Here is an 18,853-nt window from a genome sequence, read left to right as displayed (position 1 = left end):
TTACTTCCAGCCACTGAAGTAGTTAATTCCATATCACCTGCACACTCAAACATCATTGTACTTTTGTTGGCCACAACTATTTCTGTCAATTCTTGGTTTTCGTGTATATTTTTGTGCCAATCTTTCCTAGTTGTGAGATGTATGCTACAACCAGAATCAATAAAGAAATCTGTAGTTTTGAAACTTCTGCTTAAAAATACTGCACTAAAAGCATTGTTGGCAGCTTTCGGCAGCTTTGTCAGAACAAGTTTTTGGCATCTTTGTCAGAACGAGTTTCAGCATCACCTGGGCATTTATTCATAAAGTGGCCTTTCTGCTTGCACTTATAACAAGTGACATTACTTCTGTCAATCCGATTTTTGGTATTGGAACTATTGCTGCCATCTGTCGGTTTCCATCGCGACTTTCTGATGTGGGGTTTTACTGCGACCGCTCCAACCTTTATCACCTTTATCACCTCCGCCATCTATGTTCATATCGAGCAACTTCGACTTAATTTCATCTGTCTTTATGTCGATTCCTGAATGTTCGATGGCTAGAATCATAGGCATGAATTTTTCTGGAAGTCTCGCTAACAGAAGAGAACCAACCCAAGTCTCGTCAATCATGAAGCCTGTACGATTTAACTTCTGAGCAGTTTCAATAACCTAACGCTTTACGAAGCCTAAAAGTTAGTCATCGGACAGCAAGCCATGATAGTTAAACCTCTGGTAAACTCGAAAAACAATGTCACTGAATATTTGTTTTTTTCTGTTTAACGTAAATATACCAATGCCTGACACCTTCTTAAGCCTGACACGTTTCATTGTTCATAAAAAATTAGGCAATAATATGTTCATTGTTCTGAGTATATTCAATTATTTTGGTTGGTACGAATGTTATCTATCGAGTTTCTATACCCTCAGATTGGTTATACCAATTGAGGTTAGGTTATACTAGAGTTGAGGGTTTTACTCGATGAATATTTTTGACAGAATATTTTCACAGAGTACACCAACTACCAAGAGGCAAAAAAGAGAATTTTTCAGGATATAAATTTTCAGTGCGCATGCGTCAAATAATTAGTATTTCTGTAAATGTCAATCTATACTTCCTGTTCAAGAATGTATCGCAGGGTTGCCAATTCTTGATTGATTTCTGGCATTTACTGTGAATTGATTATTCTACCAGATATTATCTGAGCCAAAATTCTTGAGATAAAAATTGTATATGTAACAGGTTCATACTAAAATAATGTAGTCAACGTATATATTGTACTAAAATTGTGTATACAGTCAACTGACTTATTACTCAAAATGCTTTTCGTTATGTATGTGAATATGTTATGTATGTGAATATGTTATGTATGTTAATTAGGAAAGCTCTAAGCGTACATATATTCTCATGGCGTGGTGTTATGTCATTTACAAAAGCACCTGTAAAATTTGATAGGTATTTTGGACAACCTTTGATAAAGGGATTCTGACTTGTTCACTCAGTTTGGTGGAGAAAACATACTGTATAATTTTCGATAAATAGTCGAAATAAACCCAGCTTCTTAACAAAGCCGGTTTGTTTGTATGGTGTTCGGCTCTGCCGAACTCTAAAAACCTGATTCGGTCCCCAGCAGGGCAGACACCAAGTATGTGCTCTGCTGTTTCATCATATTCCAAACAGAGGTGACACACACTGTTTTCCGACAGTCCAAGTCTCTGCATATGATGATTCAAATGACAGTGACTTGTAAGAAGGCCTGATAGATATCCTAGTTCATAGTTTGAGTATGTGCTCTGCTGTTTCATCATATTCCAAACAGAGGCGACACACACTGTTTTCCGACAGTCCAAGTCTCTGCATATGATGATTCAAATGACAGTGACTTGTAAGAAGGCCTGTTAGACATCCTAGTTCATATCCATCCTGTAATCCAATAATTGTTTGGTATCAAGCTTCGATGGGTGAATGAACGCCTTGGAGTGAGCCAATCCTGGAAGATTTTGCCAGAAGTCCATAAATCTTCTCGCCATCCGTGTGTTCAATCTTGTTTGGCAAAGCCTAAAACGATGCCAACCACATGTTCTGGTCCGATGAAGCTGCTTGCAGCACCCTCCTTTGGAAGGGAGTCAGCAGCCTCATTGCCTTCCAGGCCAATATGGCCAGGAATCCAGACCAGAGACAATCTGTTAAGTCTTCCTGTCGAGGAGAGTTGTTTTTAGCAATTTGCTATCAATTTAGATGTTGCTCGGTAGGAGCGAAATCATACAAGAAATATATTGGTTTTTTTTAAATCATTTAACGAATTTACAGGTTTTTAATTTTTTTTTACTACTATACTACCGTACTATAATAATAAACTCATATTCCCCCAATTCGTTTCGTTTCGCGGTTCGAACCAGCAATGAAATAGTCTAATGGGTTATATGACAACGCCGTAGACCGCTAGACCACCGGCCGACCTTTAATGAAGTTCAGCTGCATTCTTTAGTATTGGTCGACAATCACCTTATAATTATATTATAAATAATAAGCTACTTTATCAATCATAACTAATGAAATGGTGAAACATCATTTAAGTATTTTTCAGCCTGTCAACAATGTGGCTAGACTACTTGGCACTAGACGAATAGCTGCAGAATGGTTCAGCTATTGGAATATTTAGGGTCAGGTACTGGTAACTTTTTACTTTATTTTGCAGATTATCATGTCAAAGATATTGAGCAAATGCAGCGAGCCCTGTCAGCAGTTAAAGATAACATGTCAATTAAGGCTGCCTCAAACATTTTGAAATGGGGTACTTTGTTCTACAAAGTTGAGGGAAAGTATCCTGAAAAGCGTCGAATGGGTCCGAAACAAGGTTGTCAAACGTCCCGGATTTTAAGGGACAGTACATTAATTTATACTTTTGTGCCGCGTCCCGGTAAACTTTGATAAGGGACGGCAAAAGTCCCGTATTTTGCTGAAGGGACAAATTTATTTGATAAAACTAATTTTAAACACAAATTATTTGACTAATCATCTGTTTGCCCACGCCACGCCGCACCAGCGTGTAATATGTACAGCCTGTCTGACTTTATCAGTCAAGGAGAGGATATTCCCAAGTGTCTTATTATATTGTTGCTTTTAAATGAAGAAAGCACAGCACAGCACAGTATCATCACAATTTGGGAACCCTGGTCCGAAAATAAATCTTTCTGTAGAAGAGGAGCGAAATATAGTATACCGAATATTCAAAAGTGCTAATGAAGGGTTTCCTGTTACCAAATCGCTGTTGATAGATTCAATTCAGATGTACTTGAAAAAGGTATCCTGCGAAACCCCCTTCAAAGATAGAAAACCTGGAATTGGTTCAAACTATTTATGTAGAGTAGAGCTGGTCCTCTGTAACAGAAGAACATTTGAGAAAATTGTTTCAAGAAGTAAAAGCTGACTTAAGTAATAATTCTGATGTCTTAGGAAATGACACAAGAATATTCAGTACTGATGACACTGCCATATTTTTCGCTCCAAATGGAGAAAAGGCTTTGGTTAGAAGAGGAGATGAGTCATTATATTCATTTACTAGTAATGATGACAAAGAATGTCTCACTTGCATTTTGGAATCTAACGCCTTTGACAAACTTCCCATATAGCACAATATCATTCATAGAATATCTATAGAATATAGGCTGGGAATATTTGAATATTCTCAGAATGTTCTCACAATATGAAACGAATATTATGTAATAATATGAAGTAGTAGAAAGCCAAAAACTTTCTTTCCCAAAAATTAATCACTCCTAAAAATATAACCCTTTCAAATCATTTTAGGTATGTTCTATGTGCACATTCAAATTTATCAATATTCTGAGAATATTCATAGGATGTTCTGAAAAGGATCACAGAATATTATGTGAGAATATTTGAATATTCTCAGAATATTCCATGTATATTTTACTTGTACATTCAAAATCAATAATATTTTAAATATACTGACATATTTAGGGGAATCATCAGAATGAACATGAAGTATTTTTGGATACTGCAATAATAAAAAATCCTTGAATACAAAATAAATTTATTATTATTTTTTTCTTCTAATTATTAAAAAAAAAACAATAAATAAAAACATTCTTGAAATGTATAAAAAATATATAATAAATATATAAACCTATATATATATATATATATATATATATATATATATATATCTGAAATAAAAACATGTTGAGTGAATAGAACTGGAAAACATTTGGGAAACAGGAGATACGAATTAACTAACATTCATTTTAAATTTTTGAAGTTTATAAGCATTAGGAAAAACCTCTCTCGTTGAGGAGTTCCAAAGTTCAGCTGTTCTATTGAAAAAAGATCCCTGAGAAACAGAAGTTTGACAGGTCTCCAAGCTCACAACAATGGGGTGAGAATTCTGCACTCTTTGGTCATCTGTGTTGTAATGAAAACATAGATTATATTATATAAATACAAGGGAAATATACTAACCCTTTTAGCTACATTCTCCTTATCCTAAAGAAAATCTTCAAACAGACTGAGATCTTCTTCAGTTCTCAGAGGTAATTGGAATTGATCCAATATTGATTCCTGTTGAACAGGATCTTCATCTTGCCTGCTCTTAATCAAGTTCATATTAGATATGTCTTGTGAAAGCTGGTACATCTTGATGTTCAAAATATTGTGCTCTATCAATATTTCCCTTTAGAAATTTTCATCTACAAAAACAATAGATAATAGTAATGTTTATAAAAATAATCATACCATATTCACCATGAAATAGGTTGGATTCGGAAAAACTTTTTGAAGTTTGTGAGATACCGACTTCACTTCTACCACGTTCGTTAACAGATTTCAATTGAGATTTTTGGGATGACACTTCAGTAGGAAGAGATACTGAAAAATTTCGAAATTCAGTATCAGAATTGATTTGAGAAAAATGTTACCTTTTAAAAAATAATCTTTCAACATCTCAAGGTTGTGTTCTTGACTCCACATCTGAAAGGATATATTTTAGAAGAACACAATAATAGTTATATCAACAGGAGAAATCAGGAAATCACTCATTCATAGATGTACAATATATACAGGGGATTTTGAAAAGGTCTACGTCTAAACTCTCATTGCTTTTGAGTAAAAATAAATAAACAATATGACGAAGTTGAATGCCGTGATTGAGACTTTTCAAAAAATAAAAAAATAGGGGTGGACCTCTTCAGTGGATAAACTTGTACCTACTCTTCTGTGAAATGATAATCCACATGTGCTTTCATTCTTTGAACTATTAACACGATTTGTATGTGGCTGAAAATGGGAGAGTAGTTACCTTTCATATTTTGACTAGCATTTGGTTGTTTGACGCAATTCATATTGTCTTCTGAATCCGAGTCTGAGGAAGATAAATGTGTACTTTTGTTCCTAATTCTTTTTCTAAATCTGAATTTAAATCAGATGTTATTTCTGCTTTAAGATGATCACTTGGTGATCGAAACACGTGTCGAGGTGTTGAAAATAACGATTTGGTGTTGGAAAAAAACTTCAGTAATATTTATTGAAAATGCTGTAGACTATAGCAAATATTTGAAGGAAACTGTAAATAGAAATATTCAAGTTGCTTTGGCTGTTCCCGTAGAAATGTTATGTATTCACTTGAAATGTTTGCAGTCTGAAATTGGCGATGAGAAAATAAATAAATTTGAAGAAAACAATGATCGATCAATTCTTATACCTTTTGTGGAAAAGAATTAAAACAAACTGCAAGTTTGAATCCAACACTACCGCAGATAACGTTACAAAAACAATTAGAGAAACAGAAAGAATAGAATTAGAGAATCGACAAATCGAAGTTGGTGATGGAACGATTCCAAATGACGAACGAGAAATTGGCGAATTCGAAGATGAAGATGAGAACACTTCCCATAACGAACAGTCAGTTCAACATTTATTCATCTCGAATGAAAATCTTTCGTTTATTTCATATCTAATTATTTTGTATTCCTTCGAATCAAATAAAAAATCAGGCACTGGTGCAAATATAGTCAGGCTTTGGGCTAGACACAAAACTTGCTTGTCAGCTACTGGATGGTCATGAGACAAAATTAAAAAACAACTCAAAATTCAAATTTCTTCAATGTCTTCACTACAAAATAAATTCATTATATTAACAAGTCATTCATGAGACGAGTTGCCTGAGTGTTTTACATTTAATTTTTATATAGGGGAAACCAAATTCATCTGATCCTTAGTCAGGTGTCAGGTATTGGTACATTTACGTCTGTCATTCTATTCTATAGTCAATCTTCTTTTTTTTATTTTCAATTGACTGTATGCTGATGAAATTAGTTGTTATAACTACAGGTAGATCCTATCCTGTCAACAGTTTAATAACGTACAAAAATTAAGAAGGTCTGAATGATGGAATCATTAGATTTCCTAACCGAAAAATCCTCGTGTAATCTCACATAGCTGTCACCAGTGTAACATCTACGGTTTTTTACATATATTTGCCACCCACTGGTGACAAATATATGTAATATATTTCACTAAATAATACTTAACTGTCTATCAATCCTTGGTAACCTTCTCTCTATTGCCGTGTTTATCTTATTTAAATAAAATTTGACAGCTGCTGTCACATCAGATTTCTCCACATCAAAATTTGAATGTCAGGCAATTCCAAAAAGGCTGTAGGGTTCGTGCCGATCGCACGAAGGCCGGTCTTTTTGAAATCTGATCATTTGGTATACCTACAAATTCTCTCTCATTATATGGTTCCATAACTGAATTTTAATTTTAGTTAAAATGCTTTCCACTCACTATTCTCTTCTCGATAGATTGACAAAAAGTCTCTTATTTGTTTTTGTTCTCTTAACTTCATCTTACTCTACGAGGATGGTTTCACAGTCCAAGAGGAAATGAAAGTCCAAGGTTCCAAATATGAAGTATAATAAGTAAAACAACGACTCCATAGACAAATAAAAAAAAACAAAGTGTAACTTTTTACATAAAAAAATGTTAAATTATTTAAAATCAAAGAAAATAGAACGAATAATTCACCGCCAATTTGTTTTTCAGCTCACTACCATATTTTCAGTCACTAATAAGCTCCTTAACGTGTTCAAGAGTGAAAATTAAATTTGCCCAACGCATCGTTACCACTACTAATAGTCTGTTTTCCAAAACTGAAACTCCTTTGAAAACTTCAGAAAAGTCGAATGTAGTATTTGAAATTCCTTGTCATACATGTGGCAAACTATTGGACAAATATCTAGACATTTATCTGGGCGCTTAACGGCACAAAGAAAACCACCTGTGCACTCGCAGAATGTAGTTTAATGTGTGTTTAGTGCTGTCATCAGCAATATTTACAATTGCATTTTAAAATTGGAGCTAGTTCCTTCAGTTCCCCCAAGCAACAGGTAGTTTTGGGTCTGGGCGCAGTGCTGATTCTATCGAAAATCACTTACGTCAGTTGAGAGTGACTGACGCCTATCAAAAAACAACTACTCCCCTGGCTAAAACCACGAAGAGCGTTGGATTAAAATCCGACAGGCGTCAGTGCAGGAATCTTCACAGAAAATTTTCTGCATATGCAATTGGTAATACATCTGAAAGAGTCGACCTTCAATTTTGGAACGGGCACACTTGCAGACCGGTTTCGGGCTCATTAGACACTCATCAGTGCAAGATAGTGGTCATCATCGACCTATAGTCAATGATATTCCATAATTGAAAATCGGAATTCTTTCAGGGTATTTCATTTATCTTCCAAAGTTGGAGCGAACAACAAAGTGTCACTCCATCTAGTGGACGAGGTACTAACCAACTGCATATCCGAAATTTGTTCGATTCCTCTGAATAAGGAAGCAAAACTTTCTCATTAATCAGTGGGCTATGCTTGACGACGAACAGTAAACAAATATAAAGAAATGAAATTTAAACGTTCAAGCCAGTCTCGGATATACCTACACAGTTGGTTAGCCAGGGAAGGAACTCGAATATGTTCTCTAAATCGACTAAACTGAATCAACCCGCGAATATTTATCAAAACTCAATCATTTCGCGAATTCTCTCAATAATTTCACAAACTTTGTAGGAAGTCCAACCGACCTACTTCTGAGTTCGTACGCTCCTGACTTTTTACCTCCAGTCAGCTAGCCAAATAAAACGCGACAAACTCTCAAATACCAATATCACTTCTCGAAACAGTGACTTGAAATATCTCAATATTTTAACTCACTCAAAACTTCCTCAAGAATTTCCAAACTTTGAAGGAAATTCAATTGAACGAGCCAATTCTCCGCGCACGACTCCCTTTACCTGAATTCTACTAAACCGCGAATATTTATCAATCCCGAAACACCTCGCAAAACGGTGACCTGAACTACGTCGTATTTCAGTACCCCCAGAATTCACTCAGAACTTCGTAGAAAGTCCAACCGACCTACTTCTGAGTTCGTACGCTCCCGACTTTTTACCTCGAGTAAGCAAGCCAAATAAACCGCGAATAACTCCCAAATATCAAGATCACTTACCGTATTTCATTCGAATTACGGATTTCCCCAGAACTCCGTAGGAAGTCTAACCTACCTACTCTGAGTTCGTACACTACTGACTTTTTACCACAAGTCAGCTAGCCAAATAAACCGCGAATATTCATCACTACTGAAATCCCCTCACGACCCAGTGTCTTAAAACACCTAGCACCCCAGTCCCTTCAATAGCTTTCCAAACAATCTTCCCAAAGTGGCCAACCACCCCGGTTAAGAGCCCCCAAACGACCTTGTGGCCCGACTGCCTTACGCCGGAAATATATTATTGTGTCGTGGTGTGTCGTGACGCGCCACAAGTATATCGTATCCAAACATTGGAAATGTTTAGAATTATATAACTAAAGTGCAGTGTTTCGGGACGCGATCTGTCGTGACGGCGATCGGTCGATTTCCGATCGGCGTCAGAACGATGGTGGTGTTATGACGCGTCAGAACACTCCACACTACCATGTTTCTAAAGTAGGAATACTATGTTCGTTCCGCGTCATTCACTTCCGGTGTAGTCGGATGGTGAGTCGGATGGCGATGGTCAGTTGGATGGAGGGTCGGTGGTGGTAGGAAGAGCAAGAACAACCCCAGAGAGGTTTATTAGAGTGCAGTGGCGCAAAAAGCAACCCTTGCGCGTGTGTGTGTGTGTGTGTGTGTGTGTGTGTGGAGGGTTGTTGGTATTCGTTGGTGGTGTAGGTGTGGAAAAGAATGACAAGTGACATGGGCGCTGTGACAGGTGTTTGGTTGGGGTGCAGGTTTTCGGTATGGGTCCTTGATTTGGAGGTGGGTCTTTGATTTGGACCTAGATTTGGGTCCTCAATTTGGTCCCTCGATTTAGACCTCGATTTGGGTCCTCGATTTGGGCCCTCGATTTGGACCTCGATTTGGGCCCTCGATTTGGGTCCTCGATTGAGGCATAAGAACAATAATAATTGGGTATACAAGGTGTTGTTTCAAAACACATCAAATACAGGGTGTGTACAGCGTTAAAGAAAAAAACATGGCGGTTAAGCGAAAAAACATGGCGGCGGGTATTCAGTGCAGCGTGAGGAAAAAACAAAGTCACGGACGTTGAAGAAAAAAAAACAGCTACCAACGTAACAGAAGGAAAAGATATGAAATACAGAGTGTGTACAGCGTTAAAAAAAACGTTGCTGATATCAAAGTATACAGCGTGCAGCGTTGAAGAAAAAACATGGCGTCTCGGTAAATACGACGAATTCATTTCACACGAGGTGTGGTCACATCAAAAAAACTTACAACAAATCAGTTGGGATCGTTTGGAATTGAAAAAAACTCACGTTTCATTGGATGTTGAAGGCTGTGTGGCTGCATGGACCTTGATTTGACACACACAAATTTTCATTTCATTCCAATTCAATTAAAATATATCAAACAGTTTATTCGCATATTCTCATTGTTATCACGTATTATTGATAAAGCCGTAGCAAACAGGAAATGCGATAAGCGACACTGAAATACATCAGTTAACAACATGAGAGTGTGTGTAATTGAGATGGTTTGGTTAGTCATATAAGCGTGAGAGAGATGGAGATAGCATCGAACTGATCAATTCCAAAGATAGTACTAGCGTAAACAGTTCGGTGTTGTCGGTTGTATAGCTGAAGCATTGGCGATGTGACTTATGAGACGTTGCCGGTTTTTGAAATCAAGCAAACATGAAAGGTTAGGAGGGTATAACGTTTCAACGTGCGATCCCCAACATGTCAGAAGCGTTGAAGGGATTTCGTGCAACGTTTCGTGCATCATCTGATGTGGTGAAGAGTTGACTTGAAGAAAGGAAAAAAACATTTTAAATATTTATTATACATTTTCATTTTGGTAATGTGTATAGAATATCTGCGTTTCGGAGGCTGCAATTATATTTGGTTCGACTGTGAATGTGGTGCATAAAGGGTGAGACCACCTTCGTTGCCGAATGTGGGAACCATCCACGATGTATTGTCATACTCTTTCAAATTCACAGCATGTGTGGGTATATCCAACTCGTGAAATTTCGCAATTAGATAGTCACGTTTTTGATGTCCTCGCACATAAACGATATCGACATTTCGTAGATTTTCCATGAGGATGGCTTCCAATTGATTAAATTCCTCATAGCCGGAGGAATACCTCAATCCATGAACGTTTCGCTCCAGGTAACAGACGGTACTATGATCTATTTTACTCAAACAGGAAAATGGTTTGTTTGGCAGCAATAAAAAGTTACTATACTGATTTACAATCCTAATGGCTATCTCCTTAGGATGGAATTGTTGCTCGATGGTGAAACCTTGAATATCTACAACACCTATTCTCATGTTGACTTTGTGATTAATACTGAAGCAAAATCACATCTTCAGTTCCATTTCTTGATAATTTCGCTGAGTGGGAGTTGCTCGATGACAGTGTCGTGCACAATGATGCAATAGGCTCGTGTATTTTGTGGAATTCCCTTTGATGCTTCGATTTCAAGTTTTACATCAACACTGGAACTTTTGATGCTTTCGTCAGCATGGAAGAAAAAAACAAATTTTTGTTTTATTTCAACTCAGTGAAAATATATCAAACAGTTTTTTCGCATATTCACAATTGTTATCACGTATTATTGATAAAGCCGTAGCAAACAGGAAATGTGATAAGCGACACTGAAAAATATCATTTAACGACATAAGACTATAATATATCTTCGATGGTTTGGTCAGTCATATGAGTGTGAGAGAGATGGAGGTAGCTTCGAACTGATCTATTTCAAAGATAGTAGTAGCGTAAACAGTTCGATGTGACTTATGAGGCGTTGCCGCTTTTCTAATAAGGAACGTATGAATTTTTGCACCGTTGAAAAAAAAAATGACTAACATCGTGATATACAGAGTGTGCAGCGTTAAAGAAAAAAACATGGCGTCCAGCATCAAGGAAAAAAAACATGGCTGACATCAATGTGTACAGGATGTGTAGCGTTCAAATAAAAAACATGAGTAGATAGTATACAGGGCTTCTGGGACACAGCGTACTTCGGTAGTGAGTGGGAAAGAGACGTGTGCGACGTGATCGACGCATAGAAGGATGGAATGAGCATCGAGTAAAGTCATTTGATAGATAAGAACGCGGTGGAATTACAAAACTAACATGTTTGTCATACAGGGTGTCTCATCGTTCAAGTAAAAACATGTACGGGGTGTTTCAAATACGTCAGCGCGTAAAAAAATGATATAATAATAATAATGCACGAAAAATTGGATTGAAGAAATAACATGGCCACAGACATTAAAGAAAAAAACATGTCTGTCATAAAGGGTGTCCCATCGTTTGAGAAAAAACATGTACAGGGTGTCTCAAATATGTCAGCGTGGAAAATAATGATATAATAATAATAATTAACAAAAAAATCGGATTAAAGAAAATAACATGGCCATGGGGCGTTAAAGAAAAAAACATGGGTGCTGCCATACAGGGTGTCTCATCGTTCAGGAAAAAAACATGTACAGGGTGTACGTCGGCGCGAAAAATAATGGTATAATAATAATAATGAATGAAAAATCGGAATGAAGAAAAAACATGACGTCACTATGTACAGGGTGTCTCAAAATACGTCATTCAAAAAAAAAGTTTAACGAGGCTCTATGGTTTTGACGTGTCATTCTTCAAAACGATAAAGCCTCGTTGAACTGTCATATCTTTTAAATGACGTATTTTGAGACACCCTGTACACATTGACGTCATGTTTTTTTTCTTTAATCCGATTTTTCGTTCATTATTATTATTATATCATTATTTTCCACGCTGACGTATTTGAACGTATCCCATTGGGATCGCACGCTAAAACGTGAGACCCCCACCTGGCATTTTTTTTTCCTAAATGAGACACCCTGTACAAATTGAAGAATCACACGTCAAAACAATAGAGCCTCGTTAAACTTTTTTTTTGAATGTGTGTACTATACAGTGTTGATTCAATCGAAAAATTTTATTTTTCATTACAGAACCGAAATATTTCGTTTTTCAAGGTGTTTGTACGTACTTGTGATTATTTCAAAAAGTATTGAAAACTTTGGGTGAAAATTGTGTATGTTTTTTCAAAACGAAAAATTTCATATTTTCTCAATTCGAAATATGACGTTTTGCGTAAAATGTTTTGAAAATTTTTGCTCAAAATTGTGTGTGAGTAATCAAAAAATTCCATTTTCCATTGCAAAATCCCAAAATATTTCGTTTTCCATATGTATAAGTGAACATAGATACTTTGTTGCACTTAATTAGGATATTTTCGTTGCATTTTACTGATAGAAAACCAGATTAGCTGACCTTAAGGTCACATGTATAATTAAACATGAATACTTTGTTGCATTTCGTTGGAATATTTGGTGTTTCACTGATAATAAACCAGATTAGCTGACCTTAAGGGTCATATGTATGATCGAATATGAATATTGTGAAAAAGGAAATACGTAATTTATTAACGTTTATTAATTAGTAGGTATTCACAATGTATTTCAAAACGGAAAGATTTCGTTTTCCAAGGTGTTTGTACTTGTGATTATTTCAAAAAGTATTCAAGAATTTTGTTTTCAGATTGTGTGTTTTGAAATTTGAAATACAAAATACCTCGTTTTCCGAAAAATGTTTTAAAATTTTCACTCAAAATTGCATGTGTTTGTGCAAATAAATAAATAAATTCATTTTCTTTCAATTGTAAAAATAGGAAATATCTCGTTTTCCGTAAAAAGCTTTCAAAATTTTTGCTCAAAATTGCGTGTATCTGTGTGTAAACAGAAAATTTCGTTTTTCATTTCAAAACCGAAATATTTTTTTTCCGTAAAAAAGTTTTTAAAATTTTTGCTCAAAATTCTGTGCGTGTAATCAAAAAATTTCAATTTTTTCAATTTTTTGTTGTAGATGGATCTAAGCAAAATTAATGGAATTTCTTTTGTAGACACAGAGAATAAGAAACCTGTGGAGAAATTACAAAATCTTCCGCTAGGAGAGCCGCAGAAAATTTTATCAGCCCGAATCGTGCAGACGAAATTTGGAAGGACAGTACTGCTCGAGTTGGAGAAACATATAACGTTTCTACCGCAAAGAGTTACAAAGACCTACGAGGGATTCATAAATCATTTCGAACAAGAAAAGTACACCATCGTGTTCAGAGGGCTGATCAATACGGGGAAAGCCAATCCTGCAACATCTTTCGAAATTGTAGAAAATTGAGGTTAGTTTTGTTGTTTTTCATTTGTTTTTCTTTGAAAGTGGTAAGATGTGTGATTTGAAATTGATTTTTCTTTTTCGTTTTCCAGATAGTTATATACCCTCCGCCCCCTCAGTACAACAGAAACATTTTTCGTCAAGCTCTCCTTTGAGAATCATCTCCGTTCATCGCTTCACCACATTTGGCCACGGTTCGAGTTTCCTACAGTCCTTCTACAGAGTAATACTTCAAACTCCCTTCTGCAGCGTTCAGCAAGCATTCATTTGTGTATTCGTCGCAGGAAAACATTTTTTTTTCTTTGTAAGTTGAAAATGGTGTTTTCAAAAACTTTATCGCAAATTGATAAATTGCTTGAAGCAATTAAACAAAATTATTCAAGTTCCCTTGCACGAACGTCGTTGAATTTGATTGGTAGGCATATTAGAAAATGTGAGTTGGCAATGAAAAAAATTAAATTTTCAGTGGGAGAAAAAAAGAAAATTATTAGTAAAATTAGGGAATTGAAACGCATTAGATGTATAATAAATGTTATGAAAAACGATAAGTATATCGGATCAGGTTTGAAACGAAGCAGTAGAGTTAAATGGGAAAATGTAAATGCAATTTTCCGAGGTAGAGTGAGGACAGAATCAGAATCAGAATCAGAATATGCTTTATTGTCGAAAGAATACAATTCTTGTTGACAAAGTCAGTTGTCGTACATGGATGTATGTTAAAATATTGTTAAAATAACACTTACAGATGTATAAACACAAATAAACACAGGATCTGATCAAATTAGAGTAAATAATGGTACATATATATATATATATATATATATATATATATATATATATATATATATATATATATATACAACCATCCATACATACATATTCACATAATTGAGCCTTAGCAATGACAGATATGGATAATGAGTTCATTAAGATAATTTGGCTATAAAAAATTCATCCAAGCTATAGAAGGGATGATCAAAGAGTAAAACCTTCACACTACCTCTGAATCTATTATAATTCTTGATTTCCCTAATTCTTGCTGGAAGGTAGTTGTATATTTTCAAGCCGTTATATATAATAGAATCCTTTACGAGGCGACTTTTGGGTATAGGCAACATAAGAGTCGAGTTTTGGGAAGATCGAGTATTGTAAGACGATGACGCTCCTTTACATAGATCACAGGTGTAATTATAAATTTAGCGCACAAAGAAGTGCGAAAATTTTTGAGTGACGCATATTTCCTTTTCAAATGTGGAATTTCCAAAATTTTGAAGGAGATGCAATGCCTCAAAGTGAACATGACATTCTTGGGGGATTTCATCAAAACATCGAATGACGGGGAAATTATCGATAGAAAATATTTCAATACTCGTAATGAAATCATTGATTTGGGGACGGATTTGTCTGCTTGGTACAACGAACATGTTGTGGATGTTATTTTGAATAAACTCGACGAATTTCAGGAAAGAGACTCTGAATTGGGCATTGAGTAAAATTCTTTTGCTTGAGGTAGCAATCAATAAATATGAAATGGGCAACGGCACATCATTCATACGATTGCCCAAAGAAATTGCAAACAAGCATGCATGTGTGAATCTTGATAATCAAGATGATGCGTGTTTTTTCAGAGCAATCGTAAGTGGTTTGTATCCTCCCAAAGGAAATATTTCACGTGCATCTTCATATCCAAATTATGATTCAGTTTTAAATATGAAGGGTTTGGAAATTCCTATGCCAATTCGCTGCATCACAAAATTTGAAAAACAAAACGATATTTCTGTGAATGTATATAGTTTAGAAATGAATGTTGTCAAAGAAAAGACATTTTATGAAGTAGCACCTGCACGATTAACCAAAACTAAATTGAATAAACATGTAAATTTACTATTAATTCAAAATGTATATTTTCCTAAATTTAATGAGTATGACGCTTTACCTCAAGATACAGATGACTGTGAAATCAAATACCACTATTGCTATATTAAAAATATGTCTAGATTATTTTCAAAACAAATGAGTAAATATAAAGTACGAAAGTTTTTTTGTGACCGATGTATCAATTATTTTTCAAGTCAGCAGAAATATTGTTTCGTGTGAAAATGTAAACGAGTGTAAAATTTCATTTCCAAAATTTGATCATGTTGAATTCCGAAATTATGTATATAAACAAAAATGTCCTTTCGTTTTATACGCTGATTTTGAATCAGTACTCGAAAATTGCGAGGAAAAGATTTCGGACAAATGTAGAAAATTTCAAAAACATAAAGCGTTCAGTGTAGACTACTACTTGAAATGTTCTTATGATGACAGTTTGTCCAAATTTAATAGCCATCAAGGTGACGATTGCATACAATAGTTTACCGATGAAATGGCTAGCATTGCAAAATTCGTTGAGTTAAAAATTAGGAATATCTAACCGATGATATGCCCTCCTAATATTGTCACTGCCAAGGAATGTCATATATGTGAGAAACCTTTTGCCGAAAAAGACATCATTGTCAGAGATCACTGTCACTTTTCAGGTCTCTTTAGGGGATTTAGTCATCAAGCTTGCAATTTATCGTTCAAGAAGCTCTTTATCGTACCCATTACATTCCACAATTTGAGTGGATATGATAGTCATTTCATTATAAGAGATGTAGCAAAAAAAGGAAGTGTGAGCATACTTCCCATCAACAGAGAAAAATATATTCCTTTCACCCAATACGATAATGAAACTAACATTAAATTCAGATTTATAGATTCTTATCGTTTTATGGGAGCCAGTCTCGATGAATTAGTTTCCACACTGGATGTTAAGAATTTGAAAATATTGAAGAAGGAATTTGCAGAATTGGACGATGAGAAGTTTGAGCTTCTCACTAAGAAAGGCGTATTCCCATACGATTATGTGGACAGTGTGGAAAAATTTCTCGACACTGAGTTACCATCGAAAAAACATTTTTATAATAAATTAAACGATTGTGACATTGATGATGCAAAGTATGCTCATGCTCAACGCATTTGGCATCTATTCGATATCAAAACTTTGGGGGAATACAGCGATTTATACATGCGAACTGATATATTGCTGTTGGCAGACGTCTTTGAAAACTTTCGCGAAATTGACTTAAAACATATGGGCTGGACCCTGCATGGTATTATACTATGCAAGGGTACACGTGGGATTGTATGTTGAAATATACAGGTTGTAAATTGCAAATTTTAAAAGACGTCGATATGGTTATGTTTGTGGAAAAGGGTATAGGGGTGGAATTTCGGTTTGCTGTAATAGATATTCGGAAGCCAATAACAAGTATATGCCAACATATGATCCAACGAAACTATCCAAATACATAATGTATTTCGATGTAAATAACTTGTATGGGTGGGCAATGTCACAATTTTTGCCATATGGAGGCTTCGAATGGGTCGATACGAATATTGATGTATCTCAAATTCCCGATGACAATCCAGAAGGATATATTTTACAAGTCGATTTGGAGTACCCTGAGGGACTTCACGATTTACACAAAGATTTTCCATTTTGCCCCGAGCACCGCGCTCCACCAAATTCCAAATTGACAAAATTGATGCCAACTCTGTATAATAAAACAGAGTATACGTTACACTATAGAAATTTGAAACAGGCCCTCGAGCATGGATTGAAATCAACTAAAATTCATAAAGTTTTGAAATTTAAACAATCTGCATGGCTGCGTCCCTATATTGAGTTGAATACTCAATTGAGGACTGCAACCAATACGTCTTTCGAAAAAAATCAATTCAAATTAGCCAACAACGCGATCTTTGGGAAAACGATGGAAAACGTTCGGTTGCACCGAATAGTGAAATTAGTGTCCTCTTACGAGGGCAGATTTGGCGCCAAAAATCTCATTTCCAGCCCTCGATTTCATAATCGTACAATTTTTGATTCAAACTTGATGGCTATCGAATTGAAAAAGGCCGAACTTATATTTAATAAACCGATGTATGTGGGCATGGCAATTTTGGATTTGTCAAAAACATGTATGTTTCAATTTCATTACGAATTCATGTTACCTATTATGAGCATGGAAAAATGCAAGTTACTGTACACAGATACAGACAGTTTCATTTATGAGCTATCGTGTGTCGATGGGTATAAAGATATTATCAAAAAACACATTTCAAAATTTGACACTTCTGATTATTCGAGAGATAACGAGTACAACATCCCCCTTGCAAATAAAAAAGTACCCGGACTCATGAAAGATGAAGCAAACGGCAAAATCATCACGCATTTCGCAGGACTGCGTTCAAAAATGTACACCTACAAAGTGCAGGATGGTAAAGTTGTTAAAAAGGCAAAGGGAGTGAAATATGGCGTTGTTAAAAATAAATTGAGCTTAGAAGATTACGTAGATTGCTTGAAGAATTTCAAGCAAAAGAATATTGTTGAAATGTCAATGAAACTATTTCATTAAGTAGTCAGTTGTCAAACGTCAAGGTTGTTGAAAATAATAGAAAGTTAGTCGTTGATTTAGTCTCATGTTAAAAAGTATTGTAATTTTCTTTGGTTCTTATAAAATAAAATAGTGCTCCGCAAAGTGTTGCTTAATAATTCTTTTACCCAAAAGAAAGAAATCGACAATAGGTTATGGGCCCAGTCAGGCTGTAATCAAATATTTTGGGTAAAAAAAAAAAGTTTTTTTTTCAATATAACCTCCAGAAGTTGGCGGGATCGTGACACGTAAAGAAAAAAAAAACTAATTGAAGTCGATTAAAAAATGGACAAAGAAACTGGAGCTGCAAGTATCAGGTTCTCAGGAGACAATTGGACCACATGGAAGTTCCAGACAATTATTATGCTGAAATCCAAGGGCCTATATGACATAGCCATGGGAACATGCCAAAGGTCAATGACCGAACTAAATAACACTGAGTGGGACAGAAAAGATGCCAGAGCGCAAGAAATAATCGCTGCAAGGATTGACGAGAGGCCCCTCACACACATTTTAAGCTGCCAAACAGCTGCTCAGATGTGGGAAAAACTGCAATCAATTTATGAACATAAATCGCAGGTCAGTGTGCATTTACTACAACAAAGGTTCTTCGGATTAGACTACAAGGGAGAAATAGCCGATTTTGTTTCGCAGTTAGAAGAAATAAAAGGAAATCTGAAA

The 18,853-nt window shown here is 35.5% G+C and overlaps 1 protein-coding gene and 1 long non-coding RNA gene across 3 annotated transcripts; one reads left to right on the top strand and one right to left on the bottom strand.

Moving 5' to 3' along the window:
* Positions 1 to 4,163: 4,163 nt before the first annotated feature.
* On the bottom strand, positions 4,164 to 5,430 carry LOC111515313 (uncharacterized). Of its 2 annotated transcripts, XR_002723517.2 has the most exons (4): positions 5,294 to 5,430; positions 4,914 to 4,965; positions 4,459 to 4,863; positions 4,164 to 4,401 (listed from the first exon to the last, which is right to left on the bottom strand). It is a non-coding gene; the product is annotated as an uncharacterized lncRNA (long non-coding RNA). The 2 variants fall into 2 exon arrangements; XR_012466474.1 differs by having other exon boundaries at positions 4,459 to 4,965.
* A 10,698-nt stretch (positions 5,431 to 16,128) lies between these two features.
* LOC141484104 (uncharacterized) lies at positions 16,129 to 18,154 on the top strand. Its single transcript, XM_074179163.1, has 3 exons — positions 16,129 to 16,870; positions 16,950 to 17,717; positions 17,889 to 18,154. The coding sequence occupies exons 1-3, from the start codon at positions 16,129 to 16,131 to the stop codon at positions 18,152 to 18,154; spliced, it is 1,776 nt and encodes a 591-aa protein (XP_074035264.1).
* The last annotated feature ends 699 nt before the right edge of the window (positions 18,155 to 18,853 follow it).

Source organism: Leptinotarsa decemlineata, unplaced genomic scaffold (genome assembly GCF_025532065.1).
Source record: "Leptinotarsa decemlineata unplaced genomic scaffold, Ldec_3_MD MMD2_tig00004433_RagTag_RagTag, whole genome shotgun sequence".
NCBI lineage: Eukaryota > Metazoa > Arthropoda > Insecta > Coleoptera > Chrysomelidae > Leptinotarsa > Leptinotarsa decemlineata.
The sequence above is the reverse complement of the archived record's forward strand: the minus strand, read 5'-3'. Positions and strand labels throughout refer to the sequence as shown.

Coding starts and splice junctions, on each gene's coding strand:
- LOC141484104 (XM_074179163.1), top strand. CDS start 16,129: ATGATATGCCCTCCTAATATTGTCACTGCCAAGGAATGTCATATATGT. Junction 16,871..16,949: donor TATACTATGCAAGGGTACAC/GTGGGATTGTAT, acceptor TTTGTGGAAAAG/GGTATAGGGGTGGAATTTCG. Junction 17,718..17,888: donor TTTGGATTTGTCAAAAACAT/GTATGTTTCAAT, acceptor ATTATTCGAGAG/ATAACGAGTACAACATCCCC.